This window comes from Acinonyx jubatus, chromosome A3, assembly GCF_027475565.1.
Source record: "Acinonyx jubatus isolate Ajub_Pintada_27869175 chromosome A3, VMU_Ajub_asm_v1.0, whole genome shotgun sequence".
NCBI classification, from domain to species: domain Eukaryota; kingdom Metazoa; phylum Chordata; class Mammalia; order Carnivora; family Felidae; genus Acinonyx; species Acinonyx jubatus.
Window position 1 is genome coordinate 15596399 of NC_069388.1, and position 23206 is coordinate 15619604.

Here is a 23206-nt window from a genome sequence, read left to right on the forward strand (position 1 = left end):
TTCTGCTCTAAGCACTGGCCTGGGTGAGTTTTATGATGTTTAATGTGTTTGTCCTCACGATCACGTTTGACGTGAGCGGCAGGCTGACTCACCAGAGTCCCGCAACAGGTAAGCGTGGGAGCCGGGATTCAAGTCTGAGTCGCGGGTTTCTCCCCGACCCCAGGGTACTGTCTGGATTTGTCCATTCTCTCTCGCCTTAGTTTTATTGGGGTATAATTGATAAATAGAAATTATGTGCCTTTAAGGTGTTTTGATGTGTATATTCATTGTGAAACGATCATTGCAGGCAAGCTAAGTTAACATATCCATCACTGTGGATAGTTACCTTTTGCTTTTTTAAAAAAATATTTTTTTAATGTTGATTTGAGAGAGAGAGCGTGAGTAGAGGAAGGACAGCGAGAGAGAGCGAGAGAATCTAAAGCAGGCTCTGAGCTGTCAGCACAGAGCCTGACGTGGGGCTTGAACCCATGAACCGTGGGATCATGACCTAAGCCGAAATCAAATGCTTAACTGACTGAGCCACCCAGGTGCCTCCCTTTTTCTTTTTTCTTGCCTCTGTGTGTGTGTGTGTGTGTGTGTGTGTGTGTGTGTGTGTGTGTGTGTGTGTGATGGGAACACTTAAGCTCTACCCTTCTAGCAAATCTCCAGTATGTGATACAGTATGGTTACCTATGGTCACCATGCAGTACATTAGGTCTCCAGAACTTACTCATCTTGTGGAACTGAAATTTTGTACCTTTTACCCAACATCTCCCAATTTCCCCTTTCCCTGCTCAACTTGCCCCTGGCAACTACTGTGGTACTTTCTGCTTTTACAAGTTGGACTCTTTTAGATTCCACATGTAAGTGAGATCATGCAGTGTTTGTCTCTCTGCGTCTGGCTTATTTCACTTAGCATAATGTCTTCCGGCTTCATCCATGTTGCAAATGGCAGAATTTCCTTAAGGCTGAATGCTATTTCAGTGTGTGTGTGTGTGAGTGTGTGTGTGTGTGTGTGTGTGTGTGTGTGTGTGAGAGAGAGAGAGAGAGAGAGAGAGATTGATTTATCCATTCATCTGTCAGTGGACCCTGAGGTTGTAACAATGTCTTCACTGTCGTAAATAATGCTGCAGTAAACATGGCAGTGCAGATACCTCGGTGAGATCCTGACTTCATTTCCTTTGGACAAATATCCAGAAGGGGATTGCCGGATCATATGACAGCTTAGTCTTAATTTCTCAAGGAACCTCCACACGGTTTTCCATGGTGGCTGCAAAAATTTGCGTTCCTGCCAGCAGTGCACAGGGGCCCCTCTTCTCCACATCCTCACCATCACTTGTCTCTTTGATCGTGGCCATCCTAACAAGGTGTGAGGTGTGAGGTTGTGGTTTTGATTTGCATTTCCCTGATAATTTGTGATGCTGAACACCTTTTCATAAAACCGGGCCATTTGTACGTCTTTTGAGAAATGTTTATTCAGGTCCTTTGCCCGTTTTTAAAATCAGATTATTGTTCCCAACCCTTCTCTTCCCTTCCCAGGGGCTCCCGGGAGGCCATCAAAAGGATCGCCTATGAGTTTGTCGAGATGAAGGCCAAGGAGGGCGTGGTGTATGTGGAGGTGCGTTACAGCCCACACCTGCTGGCCAACTCTAAAGTGGAGCCGATCCCCTGGGACCAGGCCGAGTGAGTGACCACCTGGAGGGGCCGGTCCCAGGCTATGGTGGGATGGGTCAACCTGAGACTCGGGGGCAGGCTGGTAGGAGCCCCTGACCTAACGTTACCCCCCCCTGGTCCTGTCCATGCCCTCAGAAAGTTAAGGTCCTGTCCTTAACTCTGTCACAAGAGACATTCCCAGCCCTCATCTGGGCTGGCTGGCTGGCCTGATGCCTGATTTATTTACTTATTTACTTACTTATCTACCTTTGGAAAAAGTGTGCATCTGTGTCTTGCCTCCTTTGTCCCGGACACAGACCCACAGTCTAGAAACATTAACCCCCTCGTCCAGTGACTTCTAGGTGTCCTGTTCTAACCCTGTGATTGAAGTGAGTGTGGCCCATTCCTGCCCCTCTGCTGGGACCCCAGGGGTCTCTAAGTGGCATTGCCCAACCCCACTGCCCCCTTCTAGCTACAACTCTGATACATGTGGACTAGTGGGAATCTGAGCAGGCGGGCTTATCAGTGCCCGGCATCCACAGGGAGGGTTGTGTCTGACCAGCACCCAGCACCCCCCACCCCTGCCCCACACACCTTCCAGTCTGGAAGTGCCCCAGCAAGCCGGAAGTGGGGTGTGCCAGGGCTGGGGGCCATGTCTTTCTCCCCAGAGGCGGTGGGTTCATGGGGGCTGAAGCCGCTTCAAAAGACTCTTCTCTCTCTCTCCCCTCAATGCCCCCCACATCCCATCCCGGGGCTGTGTCCTTTAGACCTTTGCCTCTGCCCCATCCCTACTCTTCTCCCCACACAGAGGGGATCTCACCCCCGACGAGGTGGTGGCTGTGGTGAACCAGGGCCTGCAGGAGGGAGAGCGAGACTTTGGGGTGAAGGTGCGGTCTATCCTGTGCTGCATGCGCCACCAGCCCAGTGAGTACGCCCTCAGCCCTGCCCCGGGCCACCCCTCTGACACCGGCCGATCCCCCAGCCTGGCCCTGGAGCCACATCCGGGCTTCCCCTGCCCCCAGCACCATAGTGTTTGTTGAGCCCCTCAGCAGGACCTTGGGGCTTCGGGCTCGGAACTCCTGGCAGCCGAGAGACGCTTCTCCCCAGGGAGATCAGGCCTGACGGCCACGTGACCTGCAGGCAGCACAAATCCAAAGGAACCTGAACGATAGAAAAAAAAAATCTAGGCCAGGTTCCGTGTACAGAGACTTGCACGTATTTTCTCTGATCCTTGTAGCAGCCTGTGAGGTAGGATGGCCGTTGTTTCCCCTCAGGAGACTGAAGGGCGGGGGAGCCTCTCTCTCCTCAGTCGGGAAGGCAGAAAGCCCAACGCGAGAACACGGGGCCATCTGGTGCCAAAGCCTGTGACTGTTCACCCATTTTTAAACCCTTCATGACGCCTTGATTGGTTAAGAGGACGGAGTATGTTAGCGATACGTCCAGTAGCGCTCGTGTGGGGTCTGTTCTGGGCTTCCGTGTTAAACCGGGGGGTCTCCATCTCCTCATGAGCCAAGTGAGGCTTAGCTCACCCCGCCCCCTCGAGGGCAGAGGTGGGGTCAGGTGAGACACAGCCATTTGTTGTTGACCAAGCCAGGCCCCGCCCTCGGCACTTTCCACACAGGGCCTGGCCAGGGGCCGATGTGGTGGCAGCTGGAGTCCTCTCAGAGGAGAGGAAAGCGAGGCCCTGGATGGAGGGGTTGGCCAAAGGCCACGTGCTTAGGCCATGGCCAGCGGGATCTGAAGACCCGACGTGGGCCCCCCACTTTACTGCTGGGCTCAGGTTGGGGGACAGTGAGCGGTGGGGGGGGGGTGGGCTCTCCTCGGTGATGCCATCAGAGACCCGGTGGGCATCTTGCCCACAGACTGGTCCCTGGAGGTGGTGGAGCTGTGTAAGAAGTACCAGCATCAGACTGTGGTGGCCATTGACCTGGCTGGAGACGAGACCATCCAAGGGAGCAGCCTCTTCCCAGGACATGTGCAGGCCTACGAGGTGGGTCCCGCAGGACGGTGGGGAGGGCGACACCGGGTGAGCACCAGGAGCTGGTTTCCACCCAGGAGGGAGAGGTCACACGGACTGGGGTGCGTGAGGCCTCCGCGGTCCCCTAGTGCAGCTTAGTTGGGTCTTGGGGGTGCTAGACATTGGGAATTTGGTATAAACAGAAGACTCCCCCTTGATGTTGGGAGTACTATGTGTGAGCCTGTTTCTGTCTGTCTGTACCTTGCTATGTGAACCTGGGTGAGGCTGCCCCTTCTCTGGGCTTCCGTCGCATCTGTTGGCATGACAGAGTTAGAGCAAACATCTCGAAGCCTGACGATGCACTTCCCGTGGATGCAGCGGGGGCTTTAGAGAAGGGGCTCTGGAGTCTCCCCTCCAAGATTCAGAGCTTGGCTCCCCACCTGTTCGATCATCGTTCTGTTACTTTCCTGGGTCTGTTTCTCTCCTTGTAAAACAGGTATCATAATACTTGTGGATGTTAGGTAACATATACAAACCCTTTCATACGGTGACAGACACATAATAACTGTCTAATAAAGGGCAGCTGCCACTTAGATTATGATGACACAAACAAAACCCCCGACTTCCCCATCTTGAAGCAGGCCAGCTGACTGGGCGTAGTTCAAGGCTGCCAAAACTCAGACCCAGAGTGTGGTGAAGGTCAGGCCGCTGGTGCCCCCCAGGCCGCCCGTGACTGGCTCTTGCCTTTCCAGGAGGCCGTGAGGAGCGGCATTCACCGCACTGTCCATGCAGGGGAGGCGGGCTCTGCGGAGGTGGTGAGACAGGTGAGGAGGCGGGGCTGGCGTGGGGCCCTTCTCCCCGCTTCCTGCCCACCTGGCACTAGGCTCCACTTGCTTCTCTGCAGGCCGTGGACACGCTTAAGACGGAGAGGGTGGGACACGGCTACCACACGCTGGATGACGAGGCCCTTTACACCCGGCTGCGCCGCGAAAACCTGCATTTTGAGGTGAGTGGCCGGGGAGCGAGGGGACCGAGGCAGAAGGCCAGGGGCCGCCGGGGCCGGGCCAGTGTGGCAGGACTGGGCAGTGGGCATCAAAGCCGCCAGGATAGAGGTCACAGGACTCGGCAGCTGGGAGGCCAGCGTGGCTGTGCGGAGAATGGTGTCAGAGCAGGGGTGACACCCTGGGGTCAGCCTGGGGTCCCAGCCTGGGGTCTGGGAACAGTGTGGCCTGGGGGCACGCGTGCCAGCTATCTACCTGCTCTTCCAGGTCTGCCCCTGGTCCAGCTACCTCACAGGCGCCTGGAAGTCGGACACGGAGCACCCGGTGGTTCGGTGAGGCCCAGGCCCTGGGGCCCATTCGGTTTTGTACAGCAAAGTGAAGGGTGGGAGGGAAGTGCAGGGGCTGGGTGCTGGCCCACGCGGGGCCTCTTGATAGGAAATCTCTGAGGCCTTGGGGAGCAGGTGCTGCCGTCCTCACCTTACGGACGAGGAGCCCAAACCGCGGGTGTGCTATAACATGCCGAGGAAGCCCCACTCCCGAATAGTGGACCGGGGGCCCCTTCACTCCTGTGGCCACAGCGCAATGTTCCGCTGGCCTTGAGGTGGGACGGGTGCTTCCATGCTCCAGATTCGGCCTCCTAGGCATCAGGAAGAGGAGTCTTTCCAGCTCGCGCGGTCCTGGCACGTCCGGGTGTTCCCCCAAGCGCCATCTTGAAGCTTTCCCATGGTGGGGGGGGGCGGGGGGGGGGGGAGTCTGGCCCATCCCAGCCTGCTTCTAACCCACCACGTAACCAGACACCTTGGCCCTTCTTCCAGCTGTCCTGTGACTGAGCCCCAGGGGTGGCATCAGGCCTCAGGAGGGCAAAGCCACCTTTCCCTGACACAGGAGAAGGCGACAAGAACTTGGGGCAACCGTGGTCAGGCCTGCACTGGTCTGTCTGCCAAGCTTAAGAAGGGAAGGAGCTCGGGCTGTGATCGGATCACAAGGGGGTCCTGAGGTCCGCTTCAGGGTGGTGGAGCGTGTGGTACCTGCTGAGCGTCTGAGCGCAGGTTCTTGGAGGCACATGGGAAACAGCCTGTGGGCTGGAGAAAGGTTCATGGAGAAGTGACAGCCTCAGGAGATGGGGGAGCAAGAGGGCCTAGGAGAGAATGCAGGATAGTGACGTTTAAGGGACAGTCTGGTATGAGGCGAGCCAAAAGTGTGCTCTCCGAGAAATCAAAAGGGTTTTAAGACCAGTCAACAGTGTACAATTGTGCTATACAAGTCAAGTGAGGTAAGAGCCAGGAAAGGCCTGGGTTTACAGAGACGGTGATCTGGGATTGTGCCAGGAACCCTTTCCACGTGGGGCTGGTTGAAGAGTTGATGCCAGTGGGATTGAGGGTGAACAGGGTGGAGTCCAGACAGCTCCCTCAGAGTGCGGGCTGTGAAGACGAAGGATCCAGAGGGTGCTGCTTGCTGGGCCTCCCCGCTTTCCAGGCCGTTCATAGATCCCAGGCTGAGCCCTTGATTTTAGAGGTTGTGACACCCCAAATCCGTCCTGGCAGGAGTATCTCTCTGGCCCCACACGTATCCCACCCTGTGTCACATTTCTCCAAATTCCTCCTCACATCACTGTGTCCTGTAGTGCCACTTCAAGAACACGGAACCTCATGGTCTCTGCTCTGGCACTTGCTGCCATGTGACCTTGGACACGTCCTTCTCCGCTCTGAGCTTAATCAATTGCCCGTGTTCACTGAAGAGGGTGGCCCATCACTAGATTGCCCAGGGCTTCCTTCCATGCTCTCTGGTTTCATATGATCTGCCATTCTACCTGTTCCTCTTCTGCCTTTGCCCAGCTCTGGGCTGGTCAGATGGGTCTGTCTTGAGTTGCTATTTACATGGCATTACACAAGTCGCCTGAGCGCTCTGAATTTTCTTCCTTTGTACAGCGAGCAGGTCTAAAGGTGCTGCAAGGCTCAAGGGAGGGTGAAAGCCAACGTGCGGTGACTGTTCACCACAGAGTAAAAGGAGGCTCTTCCCTCTCCCCCTCACCCCTGTATCCAGGTTCAAACGTGACCAGGCTAACTACTCACTCAACACGGATGACCCTCTCATCTTCAAGTCCACCCTGGAAACCGATTACCAAATGACCAAACAGAACATGGGCTTTACTGAAGAGGAGTTCAAGAGGCTGGTGAGTGGGTGTGAGGCCTGGTGGCCTTGACTCTTGGCCCTGGGGGTGTGTGAGGCCTGCAGGTCTTGGCCAGGGCCCGGAACCTCTGCAGATGAGTGACTTTGCCTCAACGGGCCAAGCCAAGCCAGACCTAGAGGTAGGTGCCCTCTATGGATACGACCTCAGGCTGGTGTGCTGACCTGGTACCAGGTTTTTTAGCCTTTGCCTGGATTGAGTGCCTGTAAAGAATCTGATAAAAACTGTCCACTCTCTCTCCAGAAAGGTGTGCTCAGCTATAATTCTGCACACATTTCAGGCCATTCATAGATCCCAGGCTGAGCCCTTGATTTTAGAGGTTGTGACACCCCAAATCCGTCCTGGCAGGAGTATCTCTCTGGCCCCACACGTATCCCACCCTGTGTCACATTTCTCCAAATTCCTCCTCACATCACTGTGTCCTGTAGTGCCACTTCAAGAACACGGAACCTTATGGTCTCTGCTCTGGCACTTGCTGCCATGTGACCTTGGACACGTCCTTCTCCGCTCTGAGCTTAATCGATTGCCCGTGTTCACTGAAGAGGGTGGCCCATCACTAGATTGCCCAGGGCTTCCTTCCATGCTCTCTGGTGTCGTATTATCCACCATTTTGGTCCTTCTAGAACATCAATGCGGCAAAGTCCAGTTTCCTCCCGGAAGATGAGAAGAGGAAGCTTCTTGATCTGCTCTATAAAGCCTATGGGATGCCATCTTTGGCTGCTGCAGGTATGTTCCTGGCTGATCTTCTGGGCTGCCGACCTGCCTTGGCTGCAGCCTGGCTTTCTGTGGGATTTCCTGCAAGAAGCACCCCCTTCCCCTCCTGGGCAGTGCCAAGAGTGTGTGGGGACTCCCTGGCCACGTGGTTTTAGGTGACGGCGCCTCTCACTGGATCAGCTTACCTTCTGTGTAATGCTGCCTTGAGGCTAGTCTCAGGGGAGAGTTTCTGAAGTGTAGTCCCAAAGGTCTTGGCAACTTGGGTTGTCACCATGGCCACCTAAAGTGAAGGGCAGGGGAGCTGGGCCTAGGTCCTAGCTCTGTTCTGCTTTCTTACTGTGTGATCTTGGCAAAGCATTCTCTCGCTCTAAGCCTCAGTCTCCCATCTGCAGCAAGGGTTCCTCTCTGGCTCTGATATTCTGGGATTTTCTTACATCCTGGGTACCAGAAGGTGCCTAACCTTTCTGTGTCTCTGACCTGGCAAGCAGGGCAGCGTCTCTGAAGACATCACGGCCACCTCTCCAAGCCCTCACCCTGTGGATGGAGCCTCCCTGACACTGGGGCCTGGAATGACACGCCTACCTTTACTCCTTCAAGGAAGACCAGGGTTCCCATAGTCAGCTACTGCTGCTCTTGAAGCCTGTGTGCCTGTTTCTGTACACGTGAAAACTTCAGCACGCTGTATCTCTCCTCGGACTGTGGACCAGAGTCTGGTTGAATCTGAAACCTTCCTATGGGGACTCATGCTGAAAATCTGGTGCTCAATAAAGAAGCTAATGACTAGTGTTGTGCAGCGCTGTGGTCTTGGGCGGAGTGAGAACAGAAGGAGGCTGTGGGTTCCCAGACTCAGGCAGCCTGCTCAGCAGCGGGACCCTGGGACCCTGGCGGGGGCTGCAAAGGAGAAGCTAGAGCCTCTGATGCTGGGTGGGGGGGGGGGGGGGCAAAGGGGGAACCATAGCCTGCCTTCCCTCAAGAAGAAACCAGACTTCTCTTGAAGAGTTATGTGCTTAAATGCTACCTCTGAGCCCCCTCTCACTGTAGGTTTTAAGGGCTGGGCCTGCCCATGGGGGTGAGCTGTGGACTGGGGTAAGCAAGAGGGACAGATGGAAGAAGATTCATCAGGCACCAGGCCAAGGAGGGTGCCAGCCTCTGTGGAATACCAGCATCTTCTCAGGTATGCCCTTCCATGGAAACCTGGGGCAGTGACAGATCCCAGCTAACTCGGGGAAACCTGGCCCACCCCTGCTTTTGCTGCTTAAAGGAGAAATAATCTTAAACCAGTCACACAAATCATCAGCATTTATTTCTTGGGTCCTAGGTGCCACTTATGTTGGTAGAAAGGGCAAAGAGTTGATCAGTTGTGAGCACAAAACCCCTTCCCTAGAAATGGATCCGTGAAGCTCCACGAGGGGACGCGGAGCTGCACAGATGGTCAGTTCTGCTTACAATGCCTTCCAAAAAAAAAAAAAAAGTCAGCTCCCTTCCTCTCTGCTGAAAAGAGGTTTATAGTTTTTAAAAAGTTTAAAAGTGTTTTTTAAAAAAAGGGATACGAAGGTCTTGACCCAGAAGGTTGGGCTTGGAGAAGGCGGGGCAGAGCTGGGCCGTGGTTGCCGCCCAGACCACCTATGGAGGCGTGTTCTTGGGGTGCTGCTCACCCAGGTGCCCGCTGAATAAATAATGCCCCGCAGCTACAGGGTCTTGAGAGTGTGCCCGGGCACGGTGAGGAGGTGGTAGGCGAGTGGAGCCTGAGGGTGCAGGGGGCGGGTTTTTCCAGGGTAGGGGCCACGGCGGCCTCCGGGGGTGCCTTTTCACTCTGGCCTGGCTTGCCTGGTACAGGGGCTCAGAGAAGGGGCTGCCAGGCCAATGCCAGGGCTCCCTGTCCAGGTGGGGACAGCAGGTCTCTCTTCCACCTTCCATGGGCAAGGTCAGACTCAAGACGAGGTGGTCCCATCGTTGCTCTCAGGCTGCTTGCTAGCTTCCTTGTCTGGGGTGCCTGCCTCTGTCTGTCCTTCTGAAGAGAGAAAAGAAGCATATACACAAACGTAAAGCACAGAAGGCCTGGAAGGATGCAGCTGAAGTCGGAACAGTGGGTGAGCCCTGGGGCGCAGGGCAGGAGCTGGATTAAGGGTGGCCATGGCCAAAAAGACCCTTAGCTTGGCCTCTAACGTTTACGAAGAAAATGCAGGCGGTGTTACTAGTATAATTAAGGTCAATGAAAGGCCAGGCTCATGACGACTGCTACAAGCCTCAGTTGAGGATCAGGCTGTCTGTGAAGGTTCTCAAAAGGAGGGGGCAAATGTGAAGTCCCGGCATGGAATGGGTGCTCAGTGAGTGGTAGTTGTTCTCATAAGACAGAGAAGGGGCAGGGAACAGGCTAGCTCAGGGGAGTACCAGGGTGTGGCCGTTTCACTGTGCTGTGTCCTTACCAGACCAGCCCGACCTCCCAATAGGGCCGCTGTCTTTGCATCCTTAGACCAATCCCTCCACTGACCAAGGAGAACCACCCCACCCTGTCCTGAGCTCCTGAGGCTGGAGCATCCACACAGCCTGGAGATTATGATTAGAGTCATGATATAGATGGGAAAAGCAGGCTTGAAGACATGAACTGATTTGCTAGAGATAAGCAGTGGAGAGAGCCAATGTCTTTCCCACTGAATTTTTTTCGGCCACAAAGCAGCACTCTCCAGGGTTTATGAAGGCTGGCTGTCCTCGGCACTGCTTCATCCCACCTGCGTAGCAGTCTGAGAAGGTGGTGGTAGCCAGTGGTGCAGCCAGAACGTGGATGTCTGGTGCCCATCCCCACCACTACCCCTATCCTGGGTGGTCCTGTAACAAAAGCTTGGGCCCAGAGGGTCCTTCTGGCCCTCCAGAAGCCTGACAGACTAGTCTGCACTTTGGGCAAATTTCCCAGGTTCTGATACCCAATTTGACCCTGAGCTTCCTGCCCTGGCCAGCAGGAACATTCTCGTTGGATTCCCTAGTAATCTCTGCTCTGTTTCCTTGCTGTGGGACCTCAGGCAATTTGTTTAAAGTGAGGATGGGGACACCTTCACCTGTGTGTGACCAAGGCGTAGGGCCAAAGGTGGTCACCCGGCACATGGGAATGTCTTCGCCAACAGTTCCTCTGTGCCAGTCCCAGCTCTCTCTTGGGGAGAAGGTTCTCAAGCACTTTCTTCACCAATCAGTATTCTTGGGACTTCCTTGGGGTCAGTTTCAGGGCACAATTTGAAACTGGTCAGAATTTTTCATGGTCAGAAACTGCTGGGCAGTGTATTCCTTTCTTCATGTCTTGTCTCTTATCATTAGGCAAAGTAGGGAAACATCCTCCCCACATAAGGCAGGAAAGGCAAAGGCTTGTGTACGATATGCTTAGGGAGCGTTAACAAACACCAACAGGCCACAGACTTGGGAAGGCTGGCAGCTGGGCCTCCAGGACAGGCCAAGGCCATACTTCCCCTTCCGTCCAGCTGGGCATCTGTCTCCTGGGCTGTTTTAAGCAAACAGATTCTAAGCCGGGTCTGCTGGTCAGAATCTTTGTAGGCCCACTCCCTCAGTGAGTCCGGGGGACTGAGCACAGCCCCCCAGGCCTGCCTGTGGAAACGGCTCATTGCAGGGCCTACTGGAAGGTTCGTCAGCCAGGCTGGCCTACACTCCAGCATGACTGCTTCATTTCCTTGCATTGAACACTGTTCCTTCCTCAAGTCCCCTTTTCAAATGTCCGTCACCCTGGCAGGCAAATGTCCTAGACCCAGAGGACCCAGACACTTCAAGGATTCCAAATGAGAGGAAACAGGTATGAGAAGGGCCTGTGTCCATGGATGAGTGCTTACTACTACTGAGGTAGAAGGAGACAGAAAACCGTTCACTAGAGCTGAGCATAAGGATGCAGAAGCTGTGAACAATATGCCGATATGCCACCATGTAGCACGTACGCAAGACAAAGATCCAGGTGGGAGAGGAGGGGCGCTGTGCTAAGTGGGGTAATGGAGGTGGCTGGGAGCAGAGGTGTCGCCTCTGGCTTGAGGCTGTCAGGGAAGGCTTCTCAGTAGAGCAGTCTGGGTCTCTAAGAGCAAGCAAGGTGAGGCAGGTGAGGGGAGGGCAGGAAGAACCAGCCCCAGGGAGCAGCATGTTAAGGGGCTGTTGAGAAATAGACGTGCTTTCCTCTGGCTCCGAGGCAGCAGGCTGAGGTGAGCTGTGAGGAGCGTGGCCACAGGAAAGGCGGGGGGGACGTTGGGGGAGGTATGGGGTGTGCTTCCTTGGGCAGGTTGCCATTCTAACAGTGTTAACTTGCTGGTGACCTTGAGCAAGCCGTCCAGCTTCTTGGGCCTGTAGGGCCATCTGTTACAGGAGAGGGGTGAGTCCATGTGCCCACAGTCTGCACCGTACTCCATGGTCACTTCTGGCCAACAAGCACCAAGGGCTCTGGACTGAAGGCTACATGGGGGAAAGTAAGATGGTGGCCCTCCAGGACAGCTCTGTGGGAGACCCACGGAGCCCTACAGTTGCAGTTTGCTGTAGGAGGTGATGTGGTACAGACACCGCCTCCGTGGGAACTCTGGGGACAGGGAGGAGAGGGCTCTACCCAGTGCAGGAGGGTCAGAGAAGGCTGTCTAGAGGAAGGTCCCAGGGCTGAAAGAAGGGTGGCCCCAGGCACTGTGGGGGTTGGCGGCTGGCTTGCTATCTCCCCCATTCATTCATGAAGCCTGTAGTTCCCAGGCACCTGCTATGCGCCGGCAGAAGAGAAGGCCCCTGCTCTCCTGAAGCTCACATTTAAACACATGAAACCCTGTCAGAGTGACGAAGGTCAGTGACTGGGCAGGTGCCTCTGAGTACAGCCTGAGCGGGGAGATGGCAACCCCAGGACTGAATGGGAAGGTTCTAGTAGAGGAAACTGACACAGAAGGCTCTGGACAGGGCAGGCCTGCACCCTGACAGAAACAGACTAATGGTGGGTATGGCTGGAGGGCAGAAAGTGAAGGGAGAGGGGCCCCCGGTGAGAACCCAGAAGCAGGGCAGGGTAGGGTCTGGCCCCACGGCAGGGCCCTGTGATGATGGGCTTGGCAGAGGCAGGAGGAGACAGGATGGTCTGAGTGAGTCTTGCTGTCTTGCTGGCAACTGGCCGGCAGGGAGTGGTGCAGGGAGGCTGTGGGGCTGGAGGGAAGCCGAAGGACCTGGGCTGAGTCTGGGAGAACTGACAGGCCCTGTGGATGGAGGGCCGAGGAAAGGGAGGAGCCCCAGGTTCCTGGCCAGAGAGTCCTCAGGGCCTGAGATGCCACCCGGGACTGATTTGGAGTGGGCGGTCTATGACTTGGAGGACAGCCCTGGAGCCCAGAAGTGTAGGAATGCTAAAGACCCGTGGGTTCTGACCTGCCCCCTCGAGTGTCAGCTCGCCCATGTCTCCAGCCAGCTTCCTCACGCTCACAGCCTCAGAGTCCCCCTGGATGTCAGGGACCGCGTTCCGACGGCCTGTCCGGTCACAGGAGATGAAGTCCGAGTAGGAGGACTCGACCTCCATCACGCCTGTCGCATCGCTCTTCAGGCCTGTGGGCAAAGGGGCAGGAGCACAAAGGTGAGGCCGGGTCCATCCTGCAGGGAAGACTCTGCTCCGGTCCCTAGCACGGATGTCTTTCGACAAAATGACAGTTTCTGCCTTAATCATTGAAAACAGTACAGAAAAGTGTGAAGAACAAAATAAATCACCCAAAGTTTCACACCCAGAAAACCACTATCGCCAGTTGAAAGAACATCCCTTGTCTTTCCTCTAAAGTTACTGATAAATATCTAGCACTGGCTAGATGCTACAGATGAAGCCATGAACAAGTCAGCCACAGTCCCTGCCCTCCGGGAGCCTACAGCCTGCTGGGGGCCACAGCAAACTGCCTAAATCACCCGAGGAATTGTCTGGGTGCTCAGGGCTTCCAGGGAGAAGGCAGGGTGCTGGAGTGACTACCAGGGTCTGACCAAGGCTGGGGATCAGGAAGTGATGTTTTAGATGAGCTCCAGGGAAGAACAGGTGTTATCTAGATAAGGAGTTGAGGGGAAGAGCACGTGTGAAGGCTCAGGGGAGGGACGGGTTTGGTGGAACAGAAGAACCAAAAGAGCCACAGACTCATGTATGCTGGGCGAGGGGCAGTGACACCAAGGATGCTGCTGAGCTGGGCAGGGGCCAGATCACCTCTGCAACCTGACAACTCTAGAGTTTTGGCCAGGTCACAAAGCTCAAATCTGCATTTTCAAAGATGACTCTGACATCTGGGTTGAGCAGGGCCCAGAAGTGGGCAAGTTGAGGGCTCCTGCAGAAGGTCAGGTGTGAGAGGATGGTCCGTGGAGGCAGGAGGTGGTGGTGCAGATTCTAGATGTAATTTGGAGGCTAAATCAATAGAACCTGGTATCTGAATGGTGGGGAAGTGAGCTTTCTGACATGAGTAAGCAGATGAAAATGTGGTTGACTGAGATGAACAGCACAGAAGGAATATTTTGGGGCATGATGGTGGGGTGAAGGCTGAGTTCTATTTGACCACACCAACTTGGAGAGGCCTGTGAGCCCTCAACGGGGAGACGTACAGTAGGTCAATGGAAGTACGGGGCTAGAACTCAGAAGAGGGATGGGGGTCGCATGGGGAAGCAAGACAGGAAATTAGGAGTTACTATGATTAAGAGCTCTGGTTGTTGATAATCTAGCCTAGAGTGAGAAGAGAACCACATACATAAAAAAGAGCCACATACATGTTTTAAAAATTGGGAGATCATACCATGTATTTTATAGCCTACTCTGTAGAACACTCTAGAACATATCATTTAAGGTTCTCTCTAGGTGAGTTTTGTACATGTGTACTTGGATGTACCAAGATTTGATCAGTCCTCTAGAAATGAACATGGAGGTATTTCCAATTGTCTGCCATTTACACATAGTATGTGGTCTTTATGTAAATCTGTGTCTAGCTCTAGTTATTTCCTTAGAATGCATTTCTAGAAGTAGAATTGCTGGGTTAAAAGGAAGGGTGAGATGATGTTTAAGCCACATTGTTTAGACACATTTCCAAGTTGCCTTTGTGAATAGCATAGGTATTTAGGACAATAAAAGATGAAGGGAAAAAAAACTATAAATTCTGTACTACTCCTATTTATATTCCCACGCACAGCACTATAAGATTGTCCATTTATCTGCACCCTTGCCAACAATCAGTATTGCTACTGTATTAAAATGTTCATCTGCTAGGGGGACATGAATATCTCTCACTGAACACCTCTGAGTTTCTGAAGGCAATCAAATCATACCAGATGAACCTGTACTGATATGGCAAGGTTTCTGAGATAAACTGTTAACTGCAAAACAACACCTAACTAGTTTCTGTAGGGAAAGAGCAAATACAAGGAAAAAAATCACCTTATCAAGTGTGGTTCTTTGTAACTACGGGGAACTTCTAAGACTGTATTTTTGTAATTGCAGAAGTTCTTATCAGCCCAAGTTACCGTGTGATGCTTTTCTTAGGTAACTGACATTGGCAGAAGGTGCCTGGGGTGGGCTTGGGAAGTGCCAAAGGGGAGTGTGCATGTGTGAAAGAGTGGGCTACTGGTGTGGAGGGCTGGCCCCAATGTCTCCCCACAACACCGAGCTCAGAAGAGACCACTAAAGAATACAGCAGGGGCACTCAGAATGCTCAGCTCCTCTCCAGACCTCTGTTCCCCCATCTGTAAAATAAAGGCAGGGCCGGATCCTGTCTAAGGCAATCCCCCCAAGCTCCAGCAGAGGGTGTGATCAGGCTATTCTTTTTTTTTTGTTTTGTTTTTTTTTTTTTGGTTGCCTTGAGAGAAAGAAGTTGCCCCAGTGCTTGGTCTTGTCAGTAAAAAAACAAAACAACACAACGAACTCTCTGAAGCCCCAGAAGTGGTTCCTTCTGCAGGTCACAGAAATTTCACTCCTGCACTCTCTCTCTTGGGAAATGGCTCAAAGCTTCAGAACAGGGGAATGGCCTGTTGCAACAAATTTATGACAATTCTAAACAATAATAATAAAGGTAACACTTGCCAAGTCGTTCTGTGCTTTCCCTACCTCACTTACTAAATTGCCACAATAGCCCTCTGAGGTCAGTGAGGTGAGTTCATAACCATGACTCAGAAATATCTTAGACCCAAAGCCCATCCTCCATGTTACATCCACATCCGAGGGGAAGGGACAGACCCTGGGCAGGCCACACCATCTCCCCAAGCTCTGTCTCCTTAGCTTTTCTCCAACTAGAAAAGCTCCAGGAGATTTCACCACACCAGACCCAAAGGCCTAATCTTGGCAGCTGGGCCAACATGCTCTGTGCTTCATCTTTAGATTCTCAAACAGTGCCTGGCAAAGAGTATGTGCTCAATAAATATTTCTCAAGTTTGTATCTACCTGTCTATTGTCCCTCCATCTCTCTTAGCCAATTGGTGGGGATGATAAAGTGACTCCGCAGGGCTGCTGGGAAAGGCCTCAGGCTACTGTAGACTGATGTAACGTTCTTGTCCGGTACCTCTAGAATCTGATGCCACTGTGGGATGGAGTTACAAGCTACATCTAAAAGGCCAGCTTCCTGATGGAATAGACACCCTGGGGCTTTGACTCCTGCCCTTGCCTGGCTGACCTTACAAGCTGCCCTGTGCAGGGAGCTGATCCTCCTGGTTCAGGGAAGTGTGCCAAGTGCAAAGCCCAATCCTGGAAAACACCAACCCAGCCAACATGCTCCGGCTGCCCCTGCCCCATCCTCGTTCCCTTGGGTAACAGGGATTCCAGAGCAATTGTAGGGTTTAGTCTGGGGAGCCCCCTGCGCCACAGCACAAGTACACAATTTCATTTTTCTTCAACACTTGAATTCTTGCTCTCTGCTGCTTACAGTCAACAGCAACGGGGAAATGAATCCTTAGAGTTGGGAACTACGTCAGAAAATGGTCATTATCAGACTGCCTATGACAGTATAAACCACCAGAACATCTCTGGAGAGTGATATGATAAGATGCATCAAGAAACCTCAACTTTTGGGTGCCTGGGTGGCTCAGTCGGTTAAGTGTCTGACTCTTAATTCGGCTCAGGTCATGATCTCACTGTTCGTGAGACAGAGCCTCGAGAAGGACTCTGTGCTGACAGCACCTGCTTGGGATTCTCTCTCTCTGCCCTTCTCATGCATGCACACTCTGTCTCTCTCAAAAATAAGTGAACTTAAAAAAAAAAGAAACCAACTTTTTTCATATCCTTGAGCAACTAAGCTCATAACTGTTCTAAGAAAAAAATCCAAGTTGTAAATGCAGATATACAAAGATGTTCATTATGTTATTTATAATAGTCAAAAACTAAGACACTAAAATGAGCTCATATATGGACAACAGAGAAATATGTACAATTATACAAATGTTTAATTTATAGCCAAATGAAATACACTTCAGGCATTAAAATGTTTGTGAATATTTTTAGAAGACATGGGAAAATGCTCACAACTGTTAAATAAAAAATGATATCACATATTTAAATTACAATTAAAATTTTTGTATTTTTCATAGTGAAAACATTCACTTTATTTTTAAATTATTTCCTTTTTGAATACATGTGCATGTAGTATAAAACTCAAAAAGAGGACATGCACCAAAAAGAATAAATTACTAGGAATATACTTATTAACCAAGGAGGTGAAAGACCTGTACTCTGAAAATTAGAAAATACTGATGAAAGTTACTGAAGATGACACAAATAGAAAGATATTTCATGATCATGAATTGGAAGAACATTGTTAAAATGTCCCAGACCACCTAAAGCCATCTACAGATTCAATGTAATCCCTGTCAAAATACCAACAGCATTTTTCACAGAACTAAAATAATACTGAATACTAAATAATACTAAAATTTATACGAACAAACAAAAGACCCCAAACAGGCAAAGCAATCTTGAGAAAGAAGAATATAGCTGGAGGTATCACAACCCCAGATTTCAAGATAGACTACAAAGCTGTAGTATCAAAGCAGTATGGTCTTTGTACAAAAACAGATACCTAGATCAATGCAACAGAATGAAGAGCCCAGAAATAAACCCGTGCTTATATGGCCAATTAATCTATGACAAAGGAGGCAAGAATAAACAACGGGGAAAAGACAATCTCTTCAATAAGTTGCGCTAGGAAAACTGGGCCACTTTCTTATACCATACACCAAAATAAACTCAAAATGGATTAAAGACCTAAATATGTGACATAAAACCATGAAACCCCTACAAGAAAACAGGCAGTAATCTCTTTGGCCTTGCAATATTTTTCTAAACATATTTCCTAAGGCAAGGGAAACAAAAAACAAAAATAAACTATTGGAACTATATCAAAATAAAAATTTTTGTGCACAGTGAAAGAAACCATCAATAAAATGAAAAGACAGACCTGAATGGGAGAAGGTATTTGCAAATGATATATCTGATAAGGGGGTAATATCCACAACACATAAATAACTTATACAACTCAACACAAAAAAACACACATAATCCAGTTAAAAATGGGCAGAGGACCTGAAACCACAGCACTGATTACATCAAAAAAACACAAGAGACAAACCCAAAATCTTTATATAGCTAAAACTTTCTTCACTGACAGTATGGTATTCTGTCGTCTCATTGTTGTAGACTGATTACTTCTCTCTTGATGGACTTTGGGTTTTTTGTTGTTGTTGTTGTTTGTTTTAAAGTAATCTCTACACCCAACTTGGGGCTTGAACCCACAACCCCGAGATCAAGAGTCCCACACGCCACCAACTGAGCCAGCCAGGCGCCCCTGGCTTCCATAAAAGTAGAACTGCCACATTCATTAAAGGATCTGTGATTTGGGTAGGGTAATAGACACTGCCAAATCTGCCTCCACAGAGGTTAACTCTCATTGGGCATGTATGAGGAACACTTTGTTTCAACACATTCCTATCAACACTTGTCTTTTTGTCTTTTTTTCCTCAGTCTGAAAGGTGAAACAGTAGTTGGCTGTTTTAGCTTATACTGTTCCTGTGAGTGAAGCTGACCATCATTCCATGTCTATTTCCTTTTCTGTACACTGTTTACTTAAATCCTGTGCCCATTTTTCTATTGAACTGTAGCTCTTTTTCTTATTGATTTGCAGGAGTTCATTATACATTAAGGAAATTAATCTTTTTGCCTTAAGAGAAATTATAAGTAATTTTTACTTGTCATTTGTTCTATGGCTTTATTTTTGGCATTTCTTCACATGCACACATTTTTCTCTATTCATGTAGTCAAACTGATCCATATTTTATTTTATAGTTTCTAGATTCTGCATCACATACAGAAATGTCTTCCCCACTCTGAGATTAGTAAAGAATTCTCCCTTGTTTATTTCTTACACATTCATGACTTTTTCACATTTAAATCTTTGCTTGATCTGGAATTTATTTACTCAAATGTATGAGTTAGAGATCTATCTTAATTAATTTTTCCACTTCTCTCAAAACCATCTGTGGAATAATCAAACTGAAGGGGATCCCAGAGCTCATCTAGACAAGCCTCTCATTAATAGCTGGGGAAACGGAGGTTCAGAAAGAAAAAATGACTTGCCTAAAGTTCTTGCATCTAGGGGTCCTAACTCCTGGCCCAGAGCTCTTTCTCCCACACCACTCCCCCCTTTCGGGAGCCCTAGCGATACTGCAAATCTCCCAGGGGCGTGTGTGGTGTAATAGACGGCATCTAGGACAAACATGCCGCCCGGAGTCCCTACTCACTGGCTCAGAGACCTTGGACATCGCCCTTCACCTCTCTGGACTCCAGTTTCTTCCTCAGCAGTGTGGGGATAACAGTAACACCCTGCTGATCAGGGGGCTGTTGTGAGGACTGAATGAGATGGCGTGTGTAGGGTCTGATAAGTTATGTGCAATGTAAGAGGCACACAATAAGTCATTAGTATGGCCTGTTTTCACTGGGTGTCTTACCAGTAAAACTGTCTTTTTGACATTTTCATTCAACTCCTTTGTTTTTACTCTCTATGTTTAATGGTGCACAGAAGGCCAAAAACTTACACTTCCTTCTTTTGTTCTTTATGGTGCTGAAGGTGGTGAAGTGAATGTTAGTTCCACACAAGTGGTGGCTCTGGCTGGCATGTATACTGATATATGAATATTTGATGAATGAGTAAATAATGGAAGATGTTCTAGATTCCAAGGCAGAAGGAGCAAAGGGTGTGCAACTCTGCAACAGAACAGTGGCCGAAGGTCTGGCTCAATCTCTGTGCCATAGGGTGACTGACTCTGACTCTCTGACTCTCTCTCTCTCTCCAACACCCCCATCTTCCCTTCTGCCCATCTGAATATAACAAAGGTTGAAATATGCTCCCTACGTCTCTTTCAGTCCTGACATTTCTCTCTCTCTCTCTCCCTCCCTCCCTTCTCTTTTTCTTTCTCCATTCATTCATTCATTCATTCATTCATTCATTCATTCATTGTTTACTGACCACCTTCTATATGCCAGGCACTGTGTCAGGTATGGGATATATTTTGGAGAATAAAAAGACATTTACAATTTGATAAGAGAAAAAGGCATTGAACAGGTCAATGATTTATCATCACAGATAGTGATAAGTGCATTGAAAGAAGAGAACAGGGTTCTCTGTGTGTGGATGTTTAGTTAAGGGTTATATGGTCAGCGAAGGCCTCCTTAAGCAGGTGACCTTGTGCTGAGGTCTACAGCAAAGCTGGACAGAGTGTGATCCAGGCAGAGAAAACAATCTGCGTCTACAGCCATCTAATATCTCCTCATCTCAGCTCCAGCCCTATGAGGTGCTCAAAAGTGACGCTGCTCCTCCACTCATCCTTGTTTTCAGATTTGGGAGCCTTCTTGGGGTCTGGTCACTTGTAAGGCATCTGACTCCGAATGCTTAGGATGGAAGGGAAGACTCTCGTACTCAGCTTCCCAGGCCCAGACCCTTGGTGGCCTGGGGTCAGGGGCTCTCGCAGGTGCTTGCTCTGGGCACTGTCAAGCTCCCCACAGGAAACCGCCTTCTCCCTTTAGTTTTTAACACTGTCCCCAGCCCTGTAAACGGAAGAGGCCCTGGGCTCTGCCAAGAGCTACATGGTCTGTTCCAAGTCCACAGCTATTCGTCCTCATTGCTCAGGCAGATTCCAGTACAACTCCAAATTGTTTTCCAAATATACCAGAAAGGTCATTTCCTGTTTTTTTTTTTTTTTCTTTTTTAAAAAGTATTTGCAAAGACCATACAAAAAGAAAGCAGACCCTTTTGCAAAGGGCACAGAATGAGACTTGGTCCCATGGGAGAGGCCTCCTCAGAGGTGGGGAAAATGCTCTGGAAGGCTTCTCTGAGGGAAGAAAGGGCTGTGGAAACCTGATGGAAATACCAGGGCCTACTCAGCTGGCATTTCTCAGACTCAGAGGGAAGCAGCTTCTCCCTGTGACAGGCAGCCAGGACCAGAGGGAAGCAAGCAGGAAAGTCAGGGTCCCAAAGTAAGTACATTCCCAGAACCTGAGAAGGGGCAGGCAGCTCAATCTAACCATGTGAGGCCTGCACTAAGGGGGCGGACCGGCACCAAGCTCTATCTAGGTGCCTTAGGGGCACACCCAGAGGGGAGTCACTAGAGAGGAGTCTCCTGCCAGGGCAATGCCTGATGCCCACTCAAAGAGCAGCTTCCAGTGAGGTTTCATTTGGAGGCAGTTAGGCAGAGGCTTGGCCTCTGCGCCCAGAGGGCCAGAACCATGTAGCCCCAGAAGAAGGTGGTAGAGACACAGGCTTTGGGAGGCCACTCAGTGAGGAGGAAAGGGCAGGCAGGGTGCTGAGTCACACAAAGTCCTCACTGACCTCCTGGTTGCTAGTCCCCATGGACTTTTCTCAGATCACCGTCTTCCAGGGGCGTCCCCTAACCTCTCGGGCCATGCCACAACCTCTTCCACACAGGTGCCTCCTTTGTCAGGGACTTTTATGTTACAGGCCCCCCAGGACAAGAATCAGGATCTGGCTTGGTCCTCCTCTCTCTCCGTTGGGTCCCTGGAAGTTCTCGACCCTTTCCCTTAAGAGTGTGTGTTGACAGGGGCGCCTGGGTGGCTTAGTCGCTGGTTAAGTGTCCGACTTTGGCTCAGGTCATGATCTCAGAGTTTGTGAGTTCGAGCCCCGTGTCAGGCTCTGTGCTGACAGCTCAGAGCCTGGAGCCTGCTTCCAGTTCTGTGTCTCCTCCTCGCGCTCCCTCCCGCTCACACTCTGTCTCCGTCTTAAAAATAAACAAACATAAAAAAAATTAAAAAAAAAAAAGTGTGTGTTGATGACTCCCTATATAGCCAGAGGCCACTCTCCAGAGTTCTAGAGTTGCCAGTCTGCCTACTTAGCATGTCCCTTGGACATCCCACTCCATTTCAAACCTCACATGTGAAGCCACAAGCCTGCCTCATCTAGCCTTCCCCAGCTCAGTGAAGACACCATCTGTCCACGCTGCTCAAGCTGGAGACCTGAAGGCATCCTGGATTCCTCCTCAGCCTCCACTCATGTATAATCTGTCACCAGGTCCCATCATTTCTACTTGGGAAGCTCAGCCTGGATCTGCCTTCCTCCCCTCTCCATGGTCACCACCTGGTCTCCATCTTTCCTCACCTGTACCCCTGGTGGAGCGTCCTCACTGCATCACTGCTCTGCCCTTGGCCCACAGTCCATTTTCTACACAAACAACTGGGGTGATGTTTGCAAATCAGACGTTGGGTCATTCCCCTGCTTCTTTCAACCTCTGATGCTTTTCCATTTCACATCTGGGAAAATCTAAACTCATGCCACCAGTCCCTAAAGTCCTGCGTTGATCTGGCCCTGCCCTCCCCTGTGACCTTTCTTCCCATTTCCACTGTCTTTTGACTCATTTACTCTTCAATTCCGCAAAGCAACTAAGTTCTTCCTGAATTCAGGGCCTTCATGAGACTGTTCTCTCTGCCTGGAATATTCTGTTATTCTGCTCTTTGCAGAGCCTTGTACATGGATTCCTGGCTCTGTCTTTTCACATTTTCCTGCTCTAGGACCCTGACCAGAGGGCCCTGCAGGGCATGAGGCTTTCAGAGCCTCTGTGGCTCACCACTGCCGCATGTCATGAAGGCACGGCTGAGCCACCGGGAGTCTTGTGTAGTGTGGTGGACACGGCAAGGGCTGGGGAGTCACCAGCTTCTGCCCCTATAGCTGGGCAACTCACCTGACCAATAGATTCCTCTTCTGGAAGATGGGGCTATAACAATTGCCTTGAAAGGTGGTTGTGAGGAATGATCAGAGCCAGCACTTACACAGTCCTTAGTGCATGCCAGGCTGTGTGCTAAGCACCTTACAGGCATTATGTCATTTAATTTTATAACAGCTCTGTGAAGTGGAAAGTGTTCTTAATCCTATTCTACAGAAGAGAGAGCTGAGATGCAGAGAGGTTAAGAAGCTTCCCCAAAGTTGTATACTGAGTGTGGGGTAGAATTGAGCCTGTGCTATTAGGCTACAAAACACAGAAATGAAAGCACCTGCCTGGCATATAGTAAGCATCTGTTAAATGCTGTCCGTTCCCTTTTCTCCCATCAGTCTCCAACCTCACAGTAAGCATTCCTGAGGGAAGGGCAAGAAAGCAATGAAGTCCCACGAAAATATTCTACAGTGCTGGCTGAAACATATACCCACATGCACTTTTCCCACACTTGAGAAAAGTTCTATTTAGAATTTTCAGGGGCGCCTGGGTGGCTCAGACAGTTAA

The 23206-nt window shown here is 50.7% G+C and overlaps 2 protein-coding genes across 8 annotated transcripts in view; one reads left to right on the forward strand and one right to left on the reverse strand.

The window, feature by feature from the left end:
• ADA (adenosine deaminase) overlaps window positions 1–8275 on the forward strand; it is a 28384-nt gene extending 20109 nt beyond the window's left edge. For 2 of the 3 annotated variants that reach the window (XM_027070173.2, XM_015065412.3), the window contains 9 exons: window positions 1519–1662; window positions 2441–2556; window positions 3495–3622; window positions 4342–4413; window positions 4494–4595; window positions 4858–4922; window positions 6634–6763; window positions 7402–7504; window positions 7981–8275. In XM_027070173.2, coding sequence (XP_026925974.1) covers window positions 1519–1662; window positions 2441–2556; window positions 3495–3622; window positions 4342–4413; window positions 4494–4595; window positions 4858–4922; window positions 6634–6763; window positions 7402–7504; window positions 7981–7994 — 874 coding nt within the window. In that variant the 3' untranslated portion in view covers window positions 7995–8275. The other variant, XM_053199907.1, reaches the window with a different exon arrangement.
• A 498-nt stretch (window positions 8276–8773) lies between these two features.
• PKIG (cAMP-dependent protein kinase inhibitor gamma) overlaps window positions 8774–23206 on the reverse strand; it is a 96922-nt gene continuing 82489 nt past the window's right edge. For all 5 annotated transcript variants that reach the window (XM_027070176.2, XM_027070175.2, XM_053199908.1 and 2 more), the window contains 2 exons: window positions 12860–13033; window positions 8774–9503 (listed from right to left, as the gene is read on the reverse strand). In XM_027070176.2, the coding sequence (XP_026925977.1) occupies window positions 9424–9503; window positions 12860–13007 (228 nt within the window). In that variant the 5' untranslated portion in view covers window positions 13008–13033 and the 3' untranslated portion in view covers window positions 8774–9423. The remainder of the gene's footprint in view (window positions 9504–12859; window positions 13034–23206) is intronic.